The sequence below is a fragment of the Oncorhynchus keta genome, chromosome 21 (assembly GCF_023373465.1).
Source record: "Oncorhynchus keta strain PuntledgeMale-10-30-2019 chromosome 21, Oket_V2, whole genome shotgun sequence".
Lineage (NCBI taxonomy): Eukaryota > Metazoa > Chordata > Actinopteri > Salmoniformes > Salmonidae > Oncorhynchus > Oncorhynchus keta.
In genome coordinates this window covers 14,295,182-14,314,563 of record NC_068441.1, presented here as the reverse complement: position 1 = coordinate 14,314,563, position 19,382 = coordinate 14,295,182, and the positions used below count along the sequence as shown (strand labels likewise).

Genomic DNA, 19,382 nt, shown 5'->3' with positions numbered 1-19,382 from the left:
ATTTGTTTCTAATAACTACCCCTAAACTAATCCCAGCCCCACCGGCTGTGCTCAACTCTAGTTTCATGTATCCATCACTCCCACACTAGTCCTCTTGGATCCCATTGGCTTAACTCTCCATTCTGCCCACGACCCAGGAGACATTGGGCCGACCAGCCAATCAAGGTGGAGGCCGAGCTGAGGTCGGGCCAAGTGGGTTTAATTCCAGCCAGCTGGGTAGTCACATTGCTGGGGAGACCTAGTTATCAAGTTTAACATTGGATTTATTAACTACAAAAAAGGTAAAACGTGTTTTTAATTCTGATGCTGCTCTGCACACACAAGCGTGTTCACTTACTAGCTCAAGCTTGTTAGTTAGCTAGCTCAAAAGATTCTCGAAGTTCCTTCATGGAAGCCGCTCCTAGGTATAATTCTGTGGATCTAATTCAGATAATGCATGTCATAACAAGATGCCCAGCGATTGATTCCTGCTCCTCAACCCTCTCTCGCTCTCTCCCCGCCCGTACAATTTCAGTCACATCTTGTGCCATAGGCTACACTTGTCTGTCCATTACTCATGTAAACAACTAGCTTACCTGATCTATCCACACTGATTGGTAAAGTAATTTAATGAGCTCAGTGTAAACTGTTGATATCACAGGATAAAAAAGGAACGATGTAACCCAGTACTTTTTGGGGGTTGAACTGGTTCAGAACTTTATTTTTCTGGTCAGAACAGTGGAACAGAACAACAAAATATGTGGTTCGGTTCAGAACGAAATGATTGATAAATAATTTTGGTTCCAACCCCTGGTGTCAACTGCCTGCAGCCGAGGTTCCATCCTCACACATGCCCTCCCTCTCTTTTCCTCCCTCAATCTCTGCATCTCTCATCCCGTACTCCTTCTCTCCCACTTTCCTCTCTCCATTGCGCTTTCCCTTCCTCCCTCCCTCCCTCCCCACCCCCTTCCCAGCCTTTCTCACTTTCTCAAAACAATTGTGGCTCAGTATAATCATGTCTCTTCAGAAAAAGGCTTTCAACCGTAAACAGTCCAAACAGCAGCAACATGGACAATTTCGCCAACATGCAGGTTGACAAAGACTAGTGTTTACACTGGCGTTCTCCCTGCATCTCTCACTGAATCAAACAGCATGCCAGGGTGATCTGTCAGTGCAGTGTAACAAGAGCTCTTAGCCCCAAGAAAGACGCAAACACACACACCGTTACAGCCTCTGACAGCTGAATTACTCTAGAATGTTTCAGGAGAATGTGAAATGCACGACTGCACTAGAAAGTTCCCTCCCATCCAAGAGAAGCAGCTCCGTCAACATTGCGGGGGTGATCAGACTAACTAGAACACTGGAAATGTACAAACGCTGTGACGGTGATGTACTGAGATAGGCTTTCTTCTAGCAAAAGGTGTATGCTGTACATTCCAATACAATAAAAGTTGACATAACTGATGCAGTGCACAAACATTCCAATGACGCAGGTTGATCCCAGCTGCTGAAATCTACAGTCTTAGGTCTAGATCTGCCCAACCCTGTTCCTGGAGAGCTACTGTAACCCTCCTGTAGATTGTCACCCCAACCCCAATTATAACCAACCAGCTAATTAGTACAATTAGTTGTTCTAGATTAGGGTTGAAAAGAAAACATACAGGCCCTCCAGAAACAGGGTTCTGTCTTACCGTCTCCAGGAATGATCCTTAGCGTGACGGTGTTCCCGGCCTCCTTAATCAGGTTGACGATGTCCGAGTGGGACTTGTTGGTGATGGAGCAGCCGTTGACGGCCAGGATACGGTCTCCCACCTTCAGCTTCCCACAGCGGTCCGCAGGGCTCCCCTCAATAATACGACCTATTTTGTGGGGCATGGCCACACATGCATTTCCAGCTTTTTGCGTTTGTGTGATTCATAGTGTGTGTGATGTGACATTGTTGGTGGTTGGGGTATCGTTTGAAAAGAGAGAGAGAGAGAGAGAGAGAGAGAGAGAGAGAGAATAAGAAGAAATAGGGACAGAGGAAGAAGAGGAGAAGAGAGAGAAAGGAAGACAGAAGGTTAAGGGTTAATTCACCAAAGGCACGAGGCCAAGTGCCAACAGACTGTGCCTGAATCTGCCCGTGAGAAGTGGAAAGCATTGGTCAAGTGAGAGGGAATGTTGAATGAAAAATGCCTTTACATAGTCTATATGTACTGCATTCAAATGAATTAGGACTCCATACTAAATACTCAAGGTGTCACTGACCATCTCTCTCTGTCAACAGTATGTACTAGTGCTGCTCCAAAGGACACGGTCTTCTATTTGCATTAGTGAATCTCTCCTGACATCCCTTGTACAGCTGAAACCTAATAATGAGGAAACTATGTCAACCTTCAGCTCTGATGAGACAGACACCTGCAGCTGCAGCCTAGATTACAAACGTACAGACAACACAGACAACTTCTCTGCCAAGGGCCCTCGGGTCTTCTCCTACCCACAATCCTCAGCGGCACAAAGGCTTCTACCCTACTAGAGAATGCCTCTCAATCATTAGAGAGAAATATAACACATATCTCCATCTCCATCCCTCTCCATCTCTCTTCCTCTTCTTCATTCATGGAACTACAAAGACTAAATCAAGTCTGTTTCCTGCCTCTGCTGTCAGTAACTCCAGTCAAGAACAAATCTGTGGAGCTCAACTCATTGAGTTGTGAACAAACTAGAAGCTTTGTTGGTTTCACCGCAGAAGGATCAGTTTGTTTAACGAGCTAAGAGAGGATGGATAGATATATCGGTGTCAGAGTAATTGGGATCCATACAGATCAAATGTAATGTCTCTACACTATTAATCAATAACCAATGTGCTCCTCTTTGATATGAAGCCTGGAAGATAAACAAAATGGTACAAACTTGCCAACGCCTTCCACTTCAGTACATGAAGATGTGCTTTGCCTGATCGTTTGACGCCCAGCGAGAGTTACGTTAAGCAGTGTTTCAGCACACCCAACCCAGAGAGACAACCTGAGGACTGGTCAGGTAGGTATGGAGCGTGGCAGCGAGATCTCTCTGTCGCAGTTACAGGCAGAATACACACCACAGCGAAAGACACCAGAGCAGACAACGGGGCATGCTGAGGGACAAGCAGAGCGGGAGGACAGTGGGACAGGGTCTATCCCATCTACAAATGATCCCACTTACAATATCACAACACTCTTCCCCTTATTAACTAATCATTCAAACTGCTGCAATCAGCTCATCGGAGCCATTTAAATGTAAGTAAGAGCATCTGAATTATACAGGATATTATGCAACATGCTCTTACTTGTGATCAATTATGAAAGATAGTATAAATATTCCAGTTCTTTGGGTTTCAGTGTCTCTGCTTGACAAAATGAAAGAAAATAGAAGAGGAACACCACGCGCTAGAAGATGGAAGAATGGGGATGAAAGCTATTCACCAGAAATATGGGCTATTAACAAACTCATTTGCATAGAAGTAGAGGGACAGTACCCAGTAGTCAAAGAGTGATTAGTTACAAAAAAGATATGTTCTACTGTATATTGAGAGGAACCGTGTGTGTGTGTGTGTGTGTGTGTGTGTGTGTGTATGTACAGTACATGCATATGTGCTACTGTACCTATATTTAAGTACAGAAAGTTAGAGAAGACTGGTGTTACCAAAGGTGGTGCCAGACTCTGGTCGGGACACAGAAGAGACAATCACAAATCCAAAGCCCTCGTTCTCCCCGCGGCGGATCTCCACATCGTAGGGCTGCAGGGCAGTGTTGACCACGGTGCTCCCCGAGCCCCCCCCGCCCCCCCCGCTGCCGATGCCACTGGTGGAGCCACTGCCGGAGCTGACCGTGTTGAGGGAGTTCTGGCTGCCCTGGGGGGTCCGCTTCTCCTCTGTCAGGGAGGGGGCCTGTGTGCTGCTGTGGTGGGACGAGGCTGGGGACGGGGGCACCTCGCCCTCCCCTTTAGACCCTGAGGAGGAATTGACACAGGTACTTTACAGCAACACAGCTCATAACACTAAAAGAAACACTAAATAAAATATTTTGCTAATCAACATTGACACCGGTGCTCCTCTCTACCCTCCTCTCTACCCACTCAGCCTGGTGTAATGATCACACTGGTAGCAGGAAGCAGGTCTACAGGGAGCTGCTCTAACAGCCACACTTTCATCTATTCCTCCCAACAACATCTAAAGATATGGATTGCATCACAACGGAAGGTTTCCTGGCATTGAGGCTTCATCCCTCTGACAACCATCATGCCCTCGGTCTGGACGCTCTCATCAGTGGCTGACAGGCAGACTGGCGCGTGGCGGGAGCGGGGGAAGGGACCCTCTTCATCACGTTTAAGGAACTGTATTTATCCTGCTGAAAGGCAGAGCCAGGCTGGGCGCGTTGAGGGCCTCTGATAAATGTTTCCCCACACACCCATGGACTTTTGAAGAGCAGCGGAGCGACCCTTCAAATAGCAGCCCTGTCCTCGGGTCCTTCACTGCTCCGATGGAAAAAAAACATGGAGCCTGGAGCAGTGGCTTGCTCTGATGTTTCTGCATAGACTGCTGTTGATTGTACTACTGCACAGACTGCTGCTCATCTGCTGATTGTGCTATATTTGAACTAGGAACATTCTGAGACAGATTATCGAATTCTGTTCTACATAAGATTCTACCATGATCATTAAGCAATGTGCAGAGAAGACAGAATTACTGGTAAAATGACTGGCAGACAACCTATCAAATTACAGTGTCTGATTAAAGCCAACACTGCTACCACAGATTTCTCTCCATCTCTTGCTGTTGAAAGACAAGGTCACACAAATCACTTCTGATGCTCATATCATGTAGCTGTTATTTGAATGCGATCACTCTGGATAAGAGTATCTAAGTGAAATTTAGTGTCCATGTTTAACTAGCTGCTGTGTTCCCTTACCACCGTAGCCCGTCTTCCGTCGCACGGTGAGGTTGACGTGGCCCTGCTTGGCGGCCTGCTGCATCAGCTGTACCACCAGCTGGTGAGACTTCCCCACCACCGCCGTGCCGTCCACACAGATGAGCTCATCCCCCGAACGCAGGCGCCCGTCCTCATCCGCTGCCCCGTACTTCACTATGTGCCCTATGTAGATCTGGGGAGAGGGGGAGGAGAGGGAGAGGAGAGAGGAGGAGAGGGGAGGAGAGGGTAGGAGAGGGGGAGGAGAGGAAAGGGTAGGAGAGGGTAGGAGAGGGGGAGGAGAGGGGAGGAGAGTGGAGGAGAGGGGAGGAGAGGAGAGCGTAGGAGAGGGGAGGAGAGGGGAGTAGAGGGGACGAGAGAGGAGGAGAGGGGGAGGGTAGGAGAGGGTAGGAGAGAGGGAGGAGAGGGTAGGACAGGGGGAGGAGAGAAGAGGGTAGGAGAGGGGAGTAGAGGGGGAGGAGAGGAGAGGGGGAGGAGAGGGGTAGGAGAGGAGAGGGGAGGAGAGGGGGAGGAGAGGGTAGGAGAGGGGGAGGAGAGGGTAGGAGAGGGGGAGGAGAGGGTAGGAGAGGGAGAGGAAAAGAGGCGGCGGGAGGAGGGGAGAAAATGAAAGAAAAGGAGAGGACATAAGAGGTTGTTGATCAATCAACAGCACGCCGTGATAGAACATCAGCATGAGATATTAAAGTTTGTTGAAGAATATTCTACCTCTTAGGTAAGATCATTTTAGTACAACACTTTCTGGCAGCACTAACACCCCGGGTCCAGTTAGAAAGCTGGCTAGTACGTCTCCTCTCCTCTTTCGCCGCTTGGCTGCACAGCCTGGTCTAAATCTCTTGTGTGTCATTATTTTCCTTCTTCAAAAGCTGTACAGACCAGCTCACAAGAACAAACAACTTGGCCTCTTTAAAAGGGGAATAAAGTGTCGGGGATAGATATTCTTCTCTCTGATTGAGGCTGCAGCAAGGAGATGAAAGAGCAAGTGAAGCAACAGAACCGAGCTGAGACTTCAACCATCACCACACGCAGACCGACACTGCTGCTGTAGTTGATTCATCTGGCTCCAACAGAGGAGTTTACAACCATCAATTAAACAGGAAAATATGGCACACAAAGACGCTAAAAATATACAAAACTCTATCCTAAATATTTGTAATAATAAACTGAGAAGTCTCATAATAAATGTCCAAGACCAATAACTAGGTACTTAGAATCTGTTGAAAGGTGTATTCTTTTTCAACTGAATTTAAAATACCTATTGAGAGTGTATAGATATACAGTACATTGGGAAAGTGTTCAGAGCACTTCCCTTTTCCACATTTTGTTACGTTACAGCCTTATTCTGAAATGGATTCAATTATTTCCCCCCCTCATCAATCTACTCACAATACTCCATGATGAAAAAGCGAAAACAGGTTTTTAGAAATATTTGCAAAATTATATATATATTAAAGAAAATAAACTTTACATAATTATTCAGACCCTTTGTTATGAGACTCGAAATTGAGCTCAGGTGCCTCCTGTTTCTATTGATCATCCTTGAGATGTTTCTACAACTTGATTGGAGTCCACCTGTGTTAAATTCAATTGATTGGACATGATTTGGAAAGGCACACACCTGTCTATATAAGGTCCCACAGCTGACAGTGCATGTCAGAACAAAAGCCAAGCCATGAGGTCGAAGGAATTGTCTGTAGAGCTTCGAGGCACATGTACTAAAGTGTACTGAAGTGTACTAAAAATGTTATTCAGCATTGAAAGTCCCCAAGAACACAGTGGCCTTCCTCCTCCTTAACTTCTTGGATATAGGGGGCGCTCTTTTAATTTATGGATAAAAAAATCGTTCCCGTTTTAAACAAGATATTTTGTCACGAAAAGATGCTCGACTATGCATATAATTGACAGCGTTGGAAAGAAAACACTCTGACGTTTCCAAAACTGCAAAGATATTGTCTGTGAGTGCCACAGAACTAATGCTACAGACGAAACCAAGATTAAATTTCATACAGGAAGTGCCCCAGATTTTGAATGCGCTGTCACGAATGAGCTTAGACTTTCTGTCGTTTCCCCAAGGTGTCGACAGCATTGTGACGTATTTGTAAGCAAATCATTGGAAGATTGACCTTAAGAGACTACATCTACCAGGTGGCTGCTTGGTGTCCTCCGTTGCAATTATTGCGTAATCTCCAGCTGCGTGTATTTTTTGTTTGCTTCGAGGAGAAACACAGCTGCCACGAATGATTTATCATCGAATAGATATGTGAAAAACACCTTGAGGATTCATTCTAAACAACGTTTCCCATGTTTCTGTCGATATTATGGAGTTAATTTGGTAAAAAGTTTGGCGTTGAAAAGACTGCATTTTCTGATTTTTTTTCTTAGCCAAACGTGATGAACAAAACGGAGCGATTTCTCCTACACAAATAATATTTTTGGAAAATGAACATTTGCTATCTAACTGAGTCTCCTCATTGAAAACATCCGAAGTTCTTCAAAGGTAAATGATTTTATTTGAATGCTTTTCTTGTTTTTGTGAAAATGTTGCTTGCTGAATGCTAGGCTTAATGCTATGCTAGCTATCAATACTCTTACACAAATGCTTGTGAAGCTATGGTTGAAAAGCATATTTTGAAAATCTGAGATGACAGTGTTGTTAACAAAAGGCTAAGCTTGTGAGTGAATATATTTATTTCATTTCATTTGCAATTTTCATGAATAGTTAACATTGCGTTATGGTAATGAGCTTGAGGGTATAATTACGCTCCCGGATACGGGATTGCTCGACGCTAGAGGTTAAATGGAAAACAATTGGAACCACCAAGACTCTTCCTAGAGCTGTCCGCCCAGCCAAACTGAGCAATCGGGGGAGAAGGGTCTTGGTCAGGGAGGTGACCGATGGTCACTCTGAAAGAACTTCAGAGTTCCTCTGTGGAGATAGTAGAACCTTCCAGAATGACAACCATCTCTGCAGCACTCCACCAATCAGGCCTTTATGGTAGAGTGGCCAGACAGAAGCCACTCCTCAGTAAAAGCCACATGACAGCCCGCTTGGAGTTTGCCAAAGGGCACCTAAAGACTCTCAGACCATGAAAAACAAGATTCTCTGGTCTGATGAAACCAAGGTTGCTCTTTGGCCTGAATGCCAAGCTTCACGTCTGGAGGAAACCAGACATCATCCCTACGGTGAAGCATGGTGGTGGCAGCATTATGTTTTTCAGCGTCATGGACTGGGAGTCTAGTTAGGATCAAGGGAAAGATGAACGGAGCAAAGTACAGAGAGATCCTTGATGAAATCCTGCTCCAGAGCGCTCAGAACCTCAGACTGGGGTGAAGGTTCCCCTTCCAACAGGACAACAACCCTAATCACACAGCCAAGACAATGCAGGAGTGGCTTCGGTACAAGTCTCTGAATGTCCTTGAGTGGCCCAGCCAGAGCCCAGACTTGAACCCGATCGAACATCTCTGGAGACCTGAAAATAGCTGTGCAGCGAAGCTCCCCATCCAATCTGACAGAGCTTGAGAGGATCTGCAGAGAAGAATGGGAGAAGCTCCCCAAATATAGATGAGTCCAAACCTGTAGCGTCATACCTAAGAACTGAGTAAAGGGTCTGAATACTCATGTAAATGTGATATTTCCATTTTTTTATATATTTTTTTATACATAATTTGCAAAAATGTATGAAAACCTGTTTTTGCTTTGTCATTATGGGGTATTGTATGTAGACCGATGAGGGGGATAAAACAATAGAATCAATTTTAGAATAAGGCTGTAACGTAACAACATGTGAAAAAAGTAAAGGAGTCTTGAATACTTTCAGAATGCACTGTATGCAGAGCAGTGATGTTAGTGTGTGGTTGAATCCTCCAACTCACCGGCTCTCCTGGCTCGTTCCCTCCCAGGATCCGGAACCCGTAGCCCGTGTCCTTTCTCCACAGGAAGATGTCCTGCTCCTGGAAGTCAGGCACTGCAACCAGAGAACCATCCATCAGCATCGATCACTACATCCTGGATCATTACATCACAACCCACACATTGTAACCCCTCCTCCCCCTTTTACTTTCAGAGGAGAACAGAGGCAGAGGACTGGAGGAGATGGAGGGAGGGAGCTGATGATGTCATTCATGGCTTTAATGAGCACATAGCACACCTGCAGTTCCTTCTGAATCAGGCCAGTGGTTCATGCCTCACTCAGCCTCTCTACTCTACTGCACTGTTACGGTAGCGTCTACACCACAGCACTGTCTCACTCAGCCTCTCTACTCTACTGCACTGTTACGGTAGCCTCTACACCACACCACTGTCTCACTCAGCCTCTCTACTCTACTGCACTGTTACGGTAGCCTCTACACCACACCACTGCCTCACTCAGCCTCTCTACTCTACTGCACTGTTACGGTAGCCTCTACACCACACCACTGTCTCACTCAGCCTCTCTACTCTACTGCACTGTTACGGTAGCCTCTACACCACACCACTGCCTCACTCAGCCTCTCTACTCTACTGCACTGTTACAGTAGCCTCTACACAACACCACTGCCTCACTCAGCCTCTCTACTCTACTGTTACAGTAGCCTCTACACCACACCACTGTCTCACTCAGCCTCTCTACTCTACTGTTACGGTAGCCACCACACCACTGTCTCACTCAGCCTCTCTACTCTACTGTTACGGTAGCCTCTACACCACACCACTGTCTCACTCAGCCTCTCTACTCTACTGCACTGTTACGGTAGCCTCTACACAACACCACTGCCTCACTCAGCCTCTCTACTCTACTGTTACGGTAGCCTCTACACAACACCACTGCCTCACTCAGCCTCTCTACTCTACTGTTACGGTAGCCTCTACACAACACCACTGCCTCACTCAGCCTCTCTACTCTACTGTTACGGTAGCCTCTACACAACACCACTGCCTCACTCAGCCTCTCTACTCTACTGTTACGGTAGCTTCTACACCACACCACTGTCTCACTCAGCCTCTCTACTCTACTGTTACGGTAGCCTCTACACAACACCACTGTCTCACTCAGCCTCTCTACTCTACTGTTACGGTAGCCTCTACACAACACCACTGCCTCACTCAGCCTCTCTACTCTACTGTTACGGTAGCCTCTACACCACACCACTGTCTCACTCAGCCTCTCTACTCTACTCTACTGTTACGGTAGCCTCTACACCACACCACTGTCTCACTCAGCCTCTCTACTCTACTCTACTCTACTGTTACGGTAGCCTCTACACCACACCACTGTCTCACTCAGCCTCTCTACTCTACTGCACTGTTACGGTAGCCTCTACACAACACCACTGCCTCACTCAGCCTCTCTACTCTACTGTTACGGTAGCCTCTACACCACACCACTGTCTCACTCAGCCTCTCTACTCTACTGTTACGGTAGCCTCTAGTCTCACTCAGCCTCTCTACCTGTTACGGTGTAGCCTCTACACCACACCACTGTCTCACTCAGCCTCTCTACTGCACTGTTACACTGTCCTCTCTACTCTACTGTTACGGTAGCCTCTACACTGTCTCACTCAGCCTCTCTACTCTACTGTTACGGTAGCCTCTACACCACACCACTGTCTCACTCAGCCTCTCTACTCTACTGTTACGGTAGCCTCTACACCACACCACTGTCTCACTCAGCCTCTCTACTGCACTGTTACGGTAGCCTCTACACCAAACCACTGCCTCACTCAGCCTCTCTACTCTACTGTTACGGTAGCCTCTACACAACACCACTGTCTCACTCAGCCTCTCTACTCTACTGTTACGGTAGCCTCTACACCACACCACTGTCTCACTCAGCCTCTCTACTCTACTGTTACGGTAGCCTCTACACAACACCACTGTCTCACTCAGCCTCTCTACTCTACTGTTACGGTAGCCTCTACACCACACCACTGTCTCACTCAGCCTCTCTACTCTACTGCACTGTTACAGTAGCCTCTACACAACACCACTGCCTCACTCAGCCTCTCTACTCTACTGCACTGTTACAGTAGCCTCTACACAACACCACTGCCTCACTCAGCCTCTCTACTCTACTGCACTGTTACAGTAGCCTCTACACAACACCACTGCCTCACTCAGCCTCTCTACTCTACTGTTACGGTAGCCTCTACACCACACCACTGTCTCACTCAGCCTCTCTACTCTACTGCACTGTTACAGTAGCCTCTACACAACACCACTGCCTCACTCAGCCTCTCTACTCTACTGCACTGTTACAGTAGCCTCTACACAACACCACTGCCTCACTCAGCCTCTCTACTCTACTGTTACGGTAGCCTCTACACCACACCACTGTCTCACTCAGCCTCTCTACTCTACTGTTACGCTAGCCTCTACACAACACCACTGTCTCACTCAGCCTCTCTACTCTACTGCACTGTTACAGTAGCCTCTACACAACACCACTGCCTCACTCAGCCTCTCTACTCTACTGTTACGGTAGCCTCTACACCACACCACTGTCTCACTCAGCCTCTCTACTCTACTGTTACAGTAGCCTCTACACCACACCACTGTCTCACTCAGCCTCTCTACTGTTACGGTAGCCTCTACACCACACCACTGTCTCACTCAGCCTCTCTACTCTACTGCACTGTTACAGTAGCCTCTACACAACACCACTGTCTCACTCAGCCTCTACTCTACTGCACTGTTACATCAAAAGAAAATGATCTATTCCCAAAATACCTTCAAATCACCATTCAAAGCAAGAGAGGAGAGGGCTGTGAAATTCCCCTAAGTACCTAACTTTATCAAACTTCCATATTTAGGATCTCTTTGAATACTATCCTTTCGGATGTGTTTCAAGACAAAATCCTTCTTCACTTTGTAGGTAGGTGACAGGAAGTCTCTCCCTAGCACTCAGCCAGCTCACCAGTATGCCAGCCTGGTGCTGTATTACTGAGAAGGGCCTCAGCAGTGCTGCTCCTCAGGCTCAGTCAGGAAGCCCCTAGCCGAGGAGATCTGAGCAGGAGGGAAGAGGAAGAGGGTGGCAGTACTGGAGCTAGCTGTCAGGGAGGCACCAAGCTGCTACATAGCGGTGCACTGCAGCGACTGACAGCTCATGGGTCACGTAGCACTGGAGGTGGGCAGACCACCGAAAAACACGGTTCCAAGCAACAGCCTGAAGCTGTCTGTGTGTGTGTCCATGCGTTCAGCCCCCCCATGGGATACAACATGTAACTATACAGACCTCCACAACTAAAGCCACTAAGAGCCAGCAGGGAGGGAAGGAGAAGGGCAAGAGGCCAGCTTGGCTGAAATCTGTTCCAGAGTCAACAGAAGAGCTCACAGTGTAGAGCTAGCCCTCTTTCTACCACACTGGGACTCAGGGTATGGCCATGGCACAGGCTAACCGTCTCAATCTTCTCGTTCACAAGGGCCCCAGCTAGGCACTTGGCAGCTTATCAGATCAATACAGCAGCTCAACTTCTAAACCACTGGCTAGGAACAGATCCATACTAAACAAAGATTATTCAATCTGCCCAGCTCAGACTGACTCTGGAGAACAAGCAGATTAACTTCCCATCTCCTCTTCCTGATCTGAAGAAAGAGTGGCTAGTATCCACTATCCAGCTAGCACCACCAAAATGGCATCTGAGCAAACATCAAGCATGGGAAGACTTCAAAACGTATCCAACCTGCATTGCTCAGGTTTGGAAAAGGGTGGTCATCAAATGGTGCGTTTACAGCCTCAGCTCTCCCAGGCTTTGATTTCAGAATATATCAGGTAAACATGTCATCACAATGGTAATGAAGTCCTATTTCCTCAGGACAGGGATGTACATGTGCTGAATAAGGCTGAGTTGACTAAACAATCCCCTATTCTTCTTCCTTGTTTCTTTAGAATTCTAGAATTGCTCTCCCCTATCCTCTCTCACTTGAGGAGATAGCCAACTTTGTCGGTACCGTACCCAGTTCCTCTCCCTTTAGGGCCTCTAAATAATGAAACCTTGATGAAAGCAGGAGCACCAGAGAAATGATTAGACCTTGAACACTCTGGATTCTCCAATACTCAAGAGGGCGACTGACAGCGGTTGAGAGATATTCCTGTTAATTGGGGAGACTTGCACCCGTTAGCCTCACCAGACTACCAGGGAAATATTGGAGCCGCCACCACAACCGCAAATTATATACACATTTCTCTGGAGCTGTGTTCTAAAGAGTAGCGTAGAGGTAAACTTGGCACAGTCCGTTCCAGAGAGCACACTATTTACTGATAATAACACCCATGGTCAAGGTTAAACGGATCAGGAGTGTGATTAGCATCACCAACTCTCCTTAGAGGCTGTTGTTATCGCTCTTCCTCCAACTGCCACAATGCGCTTCAAACAGTCCACACCCCTAACCCACTCTAGGTCAACATACAAAAGACGACAGGATACTATTAGGCAATATGTCTTGGGTCACCAGCCCCGGACTGCAATACCAACCCGACAGGACAGAGGGCGCACCCGAGCCAACACCAAAAGTAAATACTTACGCCTACTTTCATACATGCTCCTGGACTGGGCCCAGATCTTGAAGGGGTCCGGTTTCCTCTGGATGGTTCCGTCTGCCTGAGGGTCCTGGGGAGGCAGGCCGGGCAGGGGCTGGGAGGGGGGTGGGGGGGCGGCGCTCTCGCTGAATGGGGTGGCCAGGGATGGGTGCACAGGGGAGTCAGTGTGGGTACTCTGGTGGCTGGACACACTGTGCACAGAACTGTTCTGACTGTCCTTCCTCGCTAACTGCTGCATGAGGAAGAGGGAGAGGGAATAGAAGGAGTAAGACAGGGAGAGAAAGGTGGAGGGGGAGAAGGAGGGTCAGAAAGAGAGATATAGCATAAGAAGGAGGGATAGAAAGAGTAGGAGAAAGTGGTAAAGATAAATAAATACGTATTACAGAAGTCAGTCAAAATACATATGTTTTAATCAAGGCCAGTGATGTCAACCAGAAACACATTCTTTAACAATACCCAAGGCATAATCAAGCAGATTTGTTCATGAGATTTATTTTTGGGAAAGTGAAGAATTCAGTCAAATATCCTAACAGAAAAGAAACTGAGCTCGGCTGACTAGAGTATAGTCTATTCCTTTTGTTGAACACAGAGCTGAATACATTAATGGCAGACCCTATCCCCCAATGGATGAGGAGACATTCAGAGACATACAGTAACAGTGAGAAGGGTGTTTAACTGAAGAGCGATGTAATATCATTCCAGCAAGCCATGACACCCACAATCTCAGATTGTTCGGAATTTGTTCCTGTAGTTAGAAACAGGTAAGATTGGCATTCCTGAAACATTATTTTGTTGAAATGTCATTTGATTTTGGAGAACTAAGCTAATTGATTGCACCCCAATTGATAGGATTCAGATAATATTCAATAAATAAAGTACCCAACATCCAGTTTGGATCACTGCTGAAAGGTGTGGTTTGGATCACTGCTGAAAGGTGTGGTTTGGATCACTGCTGAAAGGTGTGGTTTGGATCACTGCTGAAAGGTGTGGTTTGGATCACTGCTGAAAGGTGTGGTTTGGATCACTGCTGAAAGGTGTGGTTTGGATCACTGCTGAAAGGTGTGGTTTGGATCACTGCTTCTTCATATTATGTGAATCTGGTGTTGTCTTTTTCCCCAAAAGGTCATTGAAATTGCTTGCATTATTTACCACTAGTAACCGGAAGGTTGCGAGTTCAAACCCCCAAGCTGACAAGGTACAAATCTGTCGTTCTGCCCCTGAACAGGCAGTTAATTGAAACCAGGCCATCATTGAAAATAAGAATGTGTTCTTAACCTGTTACTCCTACCCTCTACTTTTTCGAACATTCTGTTAAAAATCGCGCAACATTTCAGCGCCCTGCTGCTCATGCCAGGAATATAGTATATGCATATGATTAGTATGTGTGGATAGAAAACACTCAGACGTTTATAAAACTGGTTAAATCACGGCTGTGACTATAACAGAACGTGCGTTTCATCGAATAGCGCAGGAAAATCTGATCACTGAAAATGGAAATATATATCCATCCGCCACTTCAACCCATTGCTAAAGGCGAACCACAATAAATGGGGCTGAGGTTGCAATGCCTACAGCTTCCACACGATGTCAACAGTCTTGTCATTTGCCTAGGCTTTAAATAAAGGTAAAATAAAAAAATACAAAATAAATAAATAAAGAAGTGTGGAAGTAACATATTTGACCACTAGATGCCACTGTTCTTGCTATATCGCAACATGGTCACATGGTCGCATCGTGGTCCTTCTGTAGCTCAGTTGGTAGAGCATGGCGATTGTAACGCCAGGGTAGTGGGTTCGATCCCCGGGACCACCCATACGTAGAATGTATGCACACATGACTGTAAGTCGCTTTGGATAAAAGCGTCTGCTAAATGGCATATATTATATTATATTATTATTTTATCCATTTTGCTGGGCTCTTCAATGTTTACGAAATAGATAATTTCCTGTGCAACTTTGGGTCGAAAATTCAAGCCAGTCCTCCATGTCTGTGCTTGCTTATTGATGCACTTGTTTTAAATTGTGCAGGGCTCATTTGTAAAAGAGTATTTAGTCTTAATAGGACTTCCCTTTCAAAATAAAAGTCAATAAAAAGCCAATTCAGTTTGTCCTTCTCTTAGCAACCCAATGCAACCCAACCCTACTCTCCTTGAACAGTCCAATAAGTGGCAGGTCTCAGAGGGCTAACCATATGGTGCAATTCGCATATGAACACTTTTCCTACAAGCCCAAAACATTGCTGCAGAAATGGGCTCGTGACTGAAATGTTGTAACCATACACAAAGGGGTTGTTTCTTGGACACAGATTAAGCGTAAAAACAAACTGAATTTGTTCTTACGCAGACTGAATTGCTTTAATGGAGGATTTAAATTGTGAAGGGGACCACACAATGTATTTTCATCATGAGCCAAATCTATAGGTTTTCTACCCAAATTACCAAAGGAAAACTGAGAAAATAGTGAGGAGGTAAAGTAGGAACATCTAGTGGTCAAAACATGCTACTTTCACACTACTTTATGGTAAACAATGCAAGCGACTTCAATTACACATTTCTCTGTACAGGGCAAAAAATCCATAACCAGATTCACACGGAATACGTTACATAGCATGAAGAAGTAATAATCCAAACATTGAGAACTGATACTGTATTCTGGTTGTTGGGGTGGGATTGGTATGGGGGGTCTGTAGGTGGCTTTTGATTTAAAAAAACAAACATTTTATGTCTTTCACATTGGTAGGAAGAAGTTTGGTCAATATAAGATGGGTGAATATTTAATGAATTTTAATTTAATCCTATAAATTAAAATTGCCAATTTGAGTGCAATCAATAACCTAATTTCTCAGAGATGTAATTATATTTCAGCAAAAATAATTAAGTAATGCTAATAGCATCTGTTAGTTATTTACAGAAGAGATTTGAGAACAATCTGAGCTGGTGGGTGTGGAAATCCTTTTATCGGGCTTTATGAGGTGGAACGACCCGGAAGGGAGAATACATCTAGGAGGGGAAAACACAGAAGCACAAATCCACCCCCCATTCTTCCCACATACAACAGGGAGAGAGCACACAGGCAGCATCTCCCCAAAGAGATCGGCTACAGGGAGAGGGTAACACAGACTGACAGTGGTCCAGTCTCTAGCAATCACATGACTTCTCCATACTCTCTACATTGGGGCCAGAAATAGAAGCTAAGAAGAGCTGGACCACTCTCAGAAATCAACCCTACACTTGGACCACAAGCTTGGAATGCTTTTTCCAAGGCTGGCCTAATTTACTCATCGATTTACCTAGAATTCATTAAGCCAGGAGAACATGGCATACATAATGAAACAATTATCCATGAGCAGGCCTGCTCTGCCTACCAATGGGTCAACATAATCAACCAGTGCAGCATTATCATCCAGCAAAAAACAGTTTCACCCAACACAACATTATTCCGACCCAGCACACACGTCTTTAAAGCTCTCATCAGGACCAAAACACAGCGGGAGTCCTGATAGAGAAAATCCCTCGCTGCTCTGGGATGCTCTACACACCAACCAACATTAGCACTCCACACAGGAGAGTGGAGAGAGGGATGGATGGAGGAGAATGGAAGGGAGATGTGGATGGGGGAGGTATAGATATTTTTGGCACTCACCAGCTTTGGGCTCTTCTTTGCAGGAGCCACCCCTGGGAAGCAATATCCAGATCACCACGGAGAGAGAAAAAAAGAAAGAAAGAGAAAGAAAAAAAACGTGTTAACGACACACAATAATATTTCACCTTCCACAGGTAAAAGATGAAGAACAAAACCCCAGCGTGGAGCAGACGGGGGACTCCAAACAGGGACTCCAGAGGTGGAGCAGCGCAAGCCTGCTCGTCTCTGCTTGAGTTATCTTCTCCCTCTCTTTCTCTGGCTCGTTCCCTCGCATCCACCCTCCCGCGCACCGCGTTAAAGGGGGCAGCGCGATCTATCTGCATTAGCACGGCGGCTGACTGCTGCAGCAGAAGAGGGGCCAACCCCGAGGGCTAACCAAGCGCTCCGCTCGCTAGACCCTGACTAACCCACTGCCAGAGAGAAAGAAAGAGTGTGTGTGTATATGTGTGTGTGAGAGAGAGACAGACAGAGGGGTAGAAAGAGCGAGAGAGGGGCAGCTCTGAGCTAACTCTGCTATCGTTCCCATGGAGAAGGACTCCAAGATACTGAACATTAAATTGTAGGCAACCGTCAGTTCCCCTCTTACTGAGACCATCTTTCTGCGTCCGTTCAGCACGCCGCTCGGCTGTGGAAGGCTCCAGCATCTAGAGGCAGTCACACCGCTCTTCTCCCGTCTCGAGCTCTAGCGCTTGCTTTTTTCTCCCTCTCCTCTTTTTCACCCTCCCCCCCATCTCTCCATCTCGCTTTTCCCCCTCACCATCCCTCCCCTCCACCCACACGCTAGTAAACATACGTGCACACAGACATGCGCACGCGCTCACTCCGCTCTTTCCATCCCGCTCTCATCAATCGGAGGCAGGCTCTGACAGGCAGGGCCTGCATTAGCATAAATAATATGTTCATACATTAATAGAGTCCCACACTGGCAGGAATATCATTAGAGCCTCCAACATGAACACAAACAGAGAGTAATAGGAGACTAAAATGAAAACATAGCCTAGATCTGTGTGCGCGTGTGTATAATGGTATTCAGCAGCATAAAGAAGAGAACGAGTAAAACATACATGTATTGTATTCAGTGTGTAAGAGCATTTGTACATGCAGACAGGATTGGATGGGGTGAAGTGTCTATCTCTGATCCTGACAAAACAGGGCCAGTTTGTGTGTAAATCCTTTAGGGAGATCTGGGGGATTGAGCTGGATTAGGCAGTTCTTTATGGCTCTTATCCCCTCAACATCTGTATTCAATGGCCACTGTAATGTGGTCCACAGTCCAGCTACCTTAGAGAATGTTCCCCTCTCCATCACTGCTCATCTCAACAAATCTCTTCACTCCCCTAATCCCTCTCTCTTCTCCCCTACCTGCTCCCTTCCACTATAGCGCTCTCCTCTTCTCCCCGACCTGCTCCCTTGCACTATAGCGCTCTCCTCTTCTCCCCTACCTGCTCCCTTCCACTATATCGCTCTCCTCTTCTCCCCTACCTGCTCACTTCCACTATAGAGCTCTCCTCTTCTCCCCTACCTGCTCACTTCCACTATAGCGCTCTCCTCTTCTCCCCTACCTGCTCCCTTCCACTATAGCTCCTCTTCTTCCCTACCTGCTCACTTCCACTATAGCGCTCTCCTCTTCTTCCCTACCTGCTCCCTTCCACTATAGTTCTCCCCTACCTGCTCCCTTCCACTATAGCGCTCTCCTCTTCTCCCCTACCTGCTCCCTTCCACTATAGCGCTCTCCTCTTATCCCCTACCTGCTCCCTTCCACTATAGCGCTCTCCTCTTCTCCCCTACCTGCTCCCTTCCACTATAGCGCTCTCCTCTTCTCCCCTACCTGCTCCCTTCCACTATAGCCTCTCCTCTTCTCCCTACCTGCTCCCTTCCACTATAGCGCTCTCCTCTTCTCCCCTCTTCCACTATAGCGCTCTCCTCTTCTCCCCTACCTGCTCCCTTCCACTATAGCGCTCTCCTCTTCTCCCCTATCTGCTCCCTTCCACTATAGCCTCTCCTCTTCTCGCCTACCTGCTCCCTTCCACTATAGCGCTCTCCTCTTCTCCCCTACCTGCTCCCTTCCACTATAGCTCTCTCCTCTTCTCCCCTATCTGCTCCCTTCCACTATAGCGCTCTCTTCTCCCCTACCTGCTCCCTTCCACTATAGCGCTCTCCTCTTCTCCCCTAACTGCTACCTTCCACTATAGCGCTCTCCTCTTCTCCCCTACCTGCTCCCTTCCACTATAGCGCTCTCCTCTTCTCCCCCTACCTGCTCCCTTCCACTATAGCGCTCCCCGCTTCTCCCCTACCTGCTCCCTTCC

General features: G+C 46.8%; 1 protein-coding gene across 9 annotated transcripts in view; it reads right to left on the bottom strand.

Annotated features, from left to right (window-relative positions):
* LOC118399852 (membrane-associated guanylate kinase, WW and PDZ domain-containing protein 1-like) overlaps positions 1 to 19,382 on the bottom strand; it is a 207,453-nt gene that overhangs the window by 8,047 nt on the left and 180,024 nt on the right. For 6 of the 9 annotated variants that reach the window (XM_052473364.1, XM_052473356.1, XM_052473359.1 and 3 more), the window contains 6 exons: positions 17,077 to 17,108; positions 13,421 to 13,667; positions 8,793 to 8,884; positions 4,905 to 5,097; positions 3,640 to 3,945; positions 1,671 to 1,874 (listed from right to left, as the gene is read on the bottom strand). In XM_052473364.1, coding sequence (XP_052329324.1) covers positions 1,671 to 1,874; positions 3,640 to 3,945; positions 4,905 to 5,097; positions 8,793 to 8,884; positions 13,421 to 13,667; positions 17,077 to 17,108 — 1,074 coding nt within the window. The remainder of the gene's footprint in view (positions 1 to 1,670; positions 1,875 to 3,639; positions 3,946 to 4,904; positions 5,098 to 8,792; positions 8,885 to 13,420; positions 13,668 to 17,076; positions 17,109 to 19,382) is intronic. The other 3 variants (XM_052473358.1, XM_052473357.1, XM_052473360.1) reach the window with 3 other exon arrangements.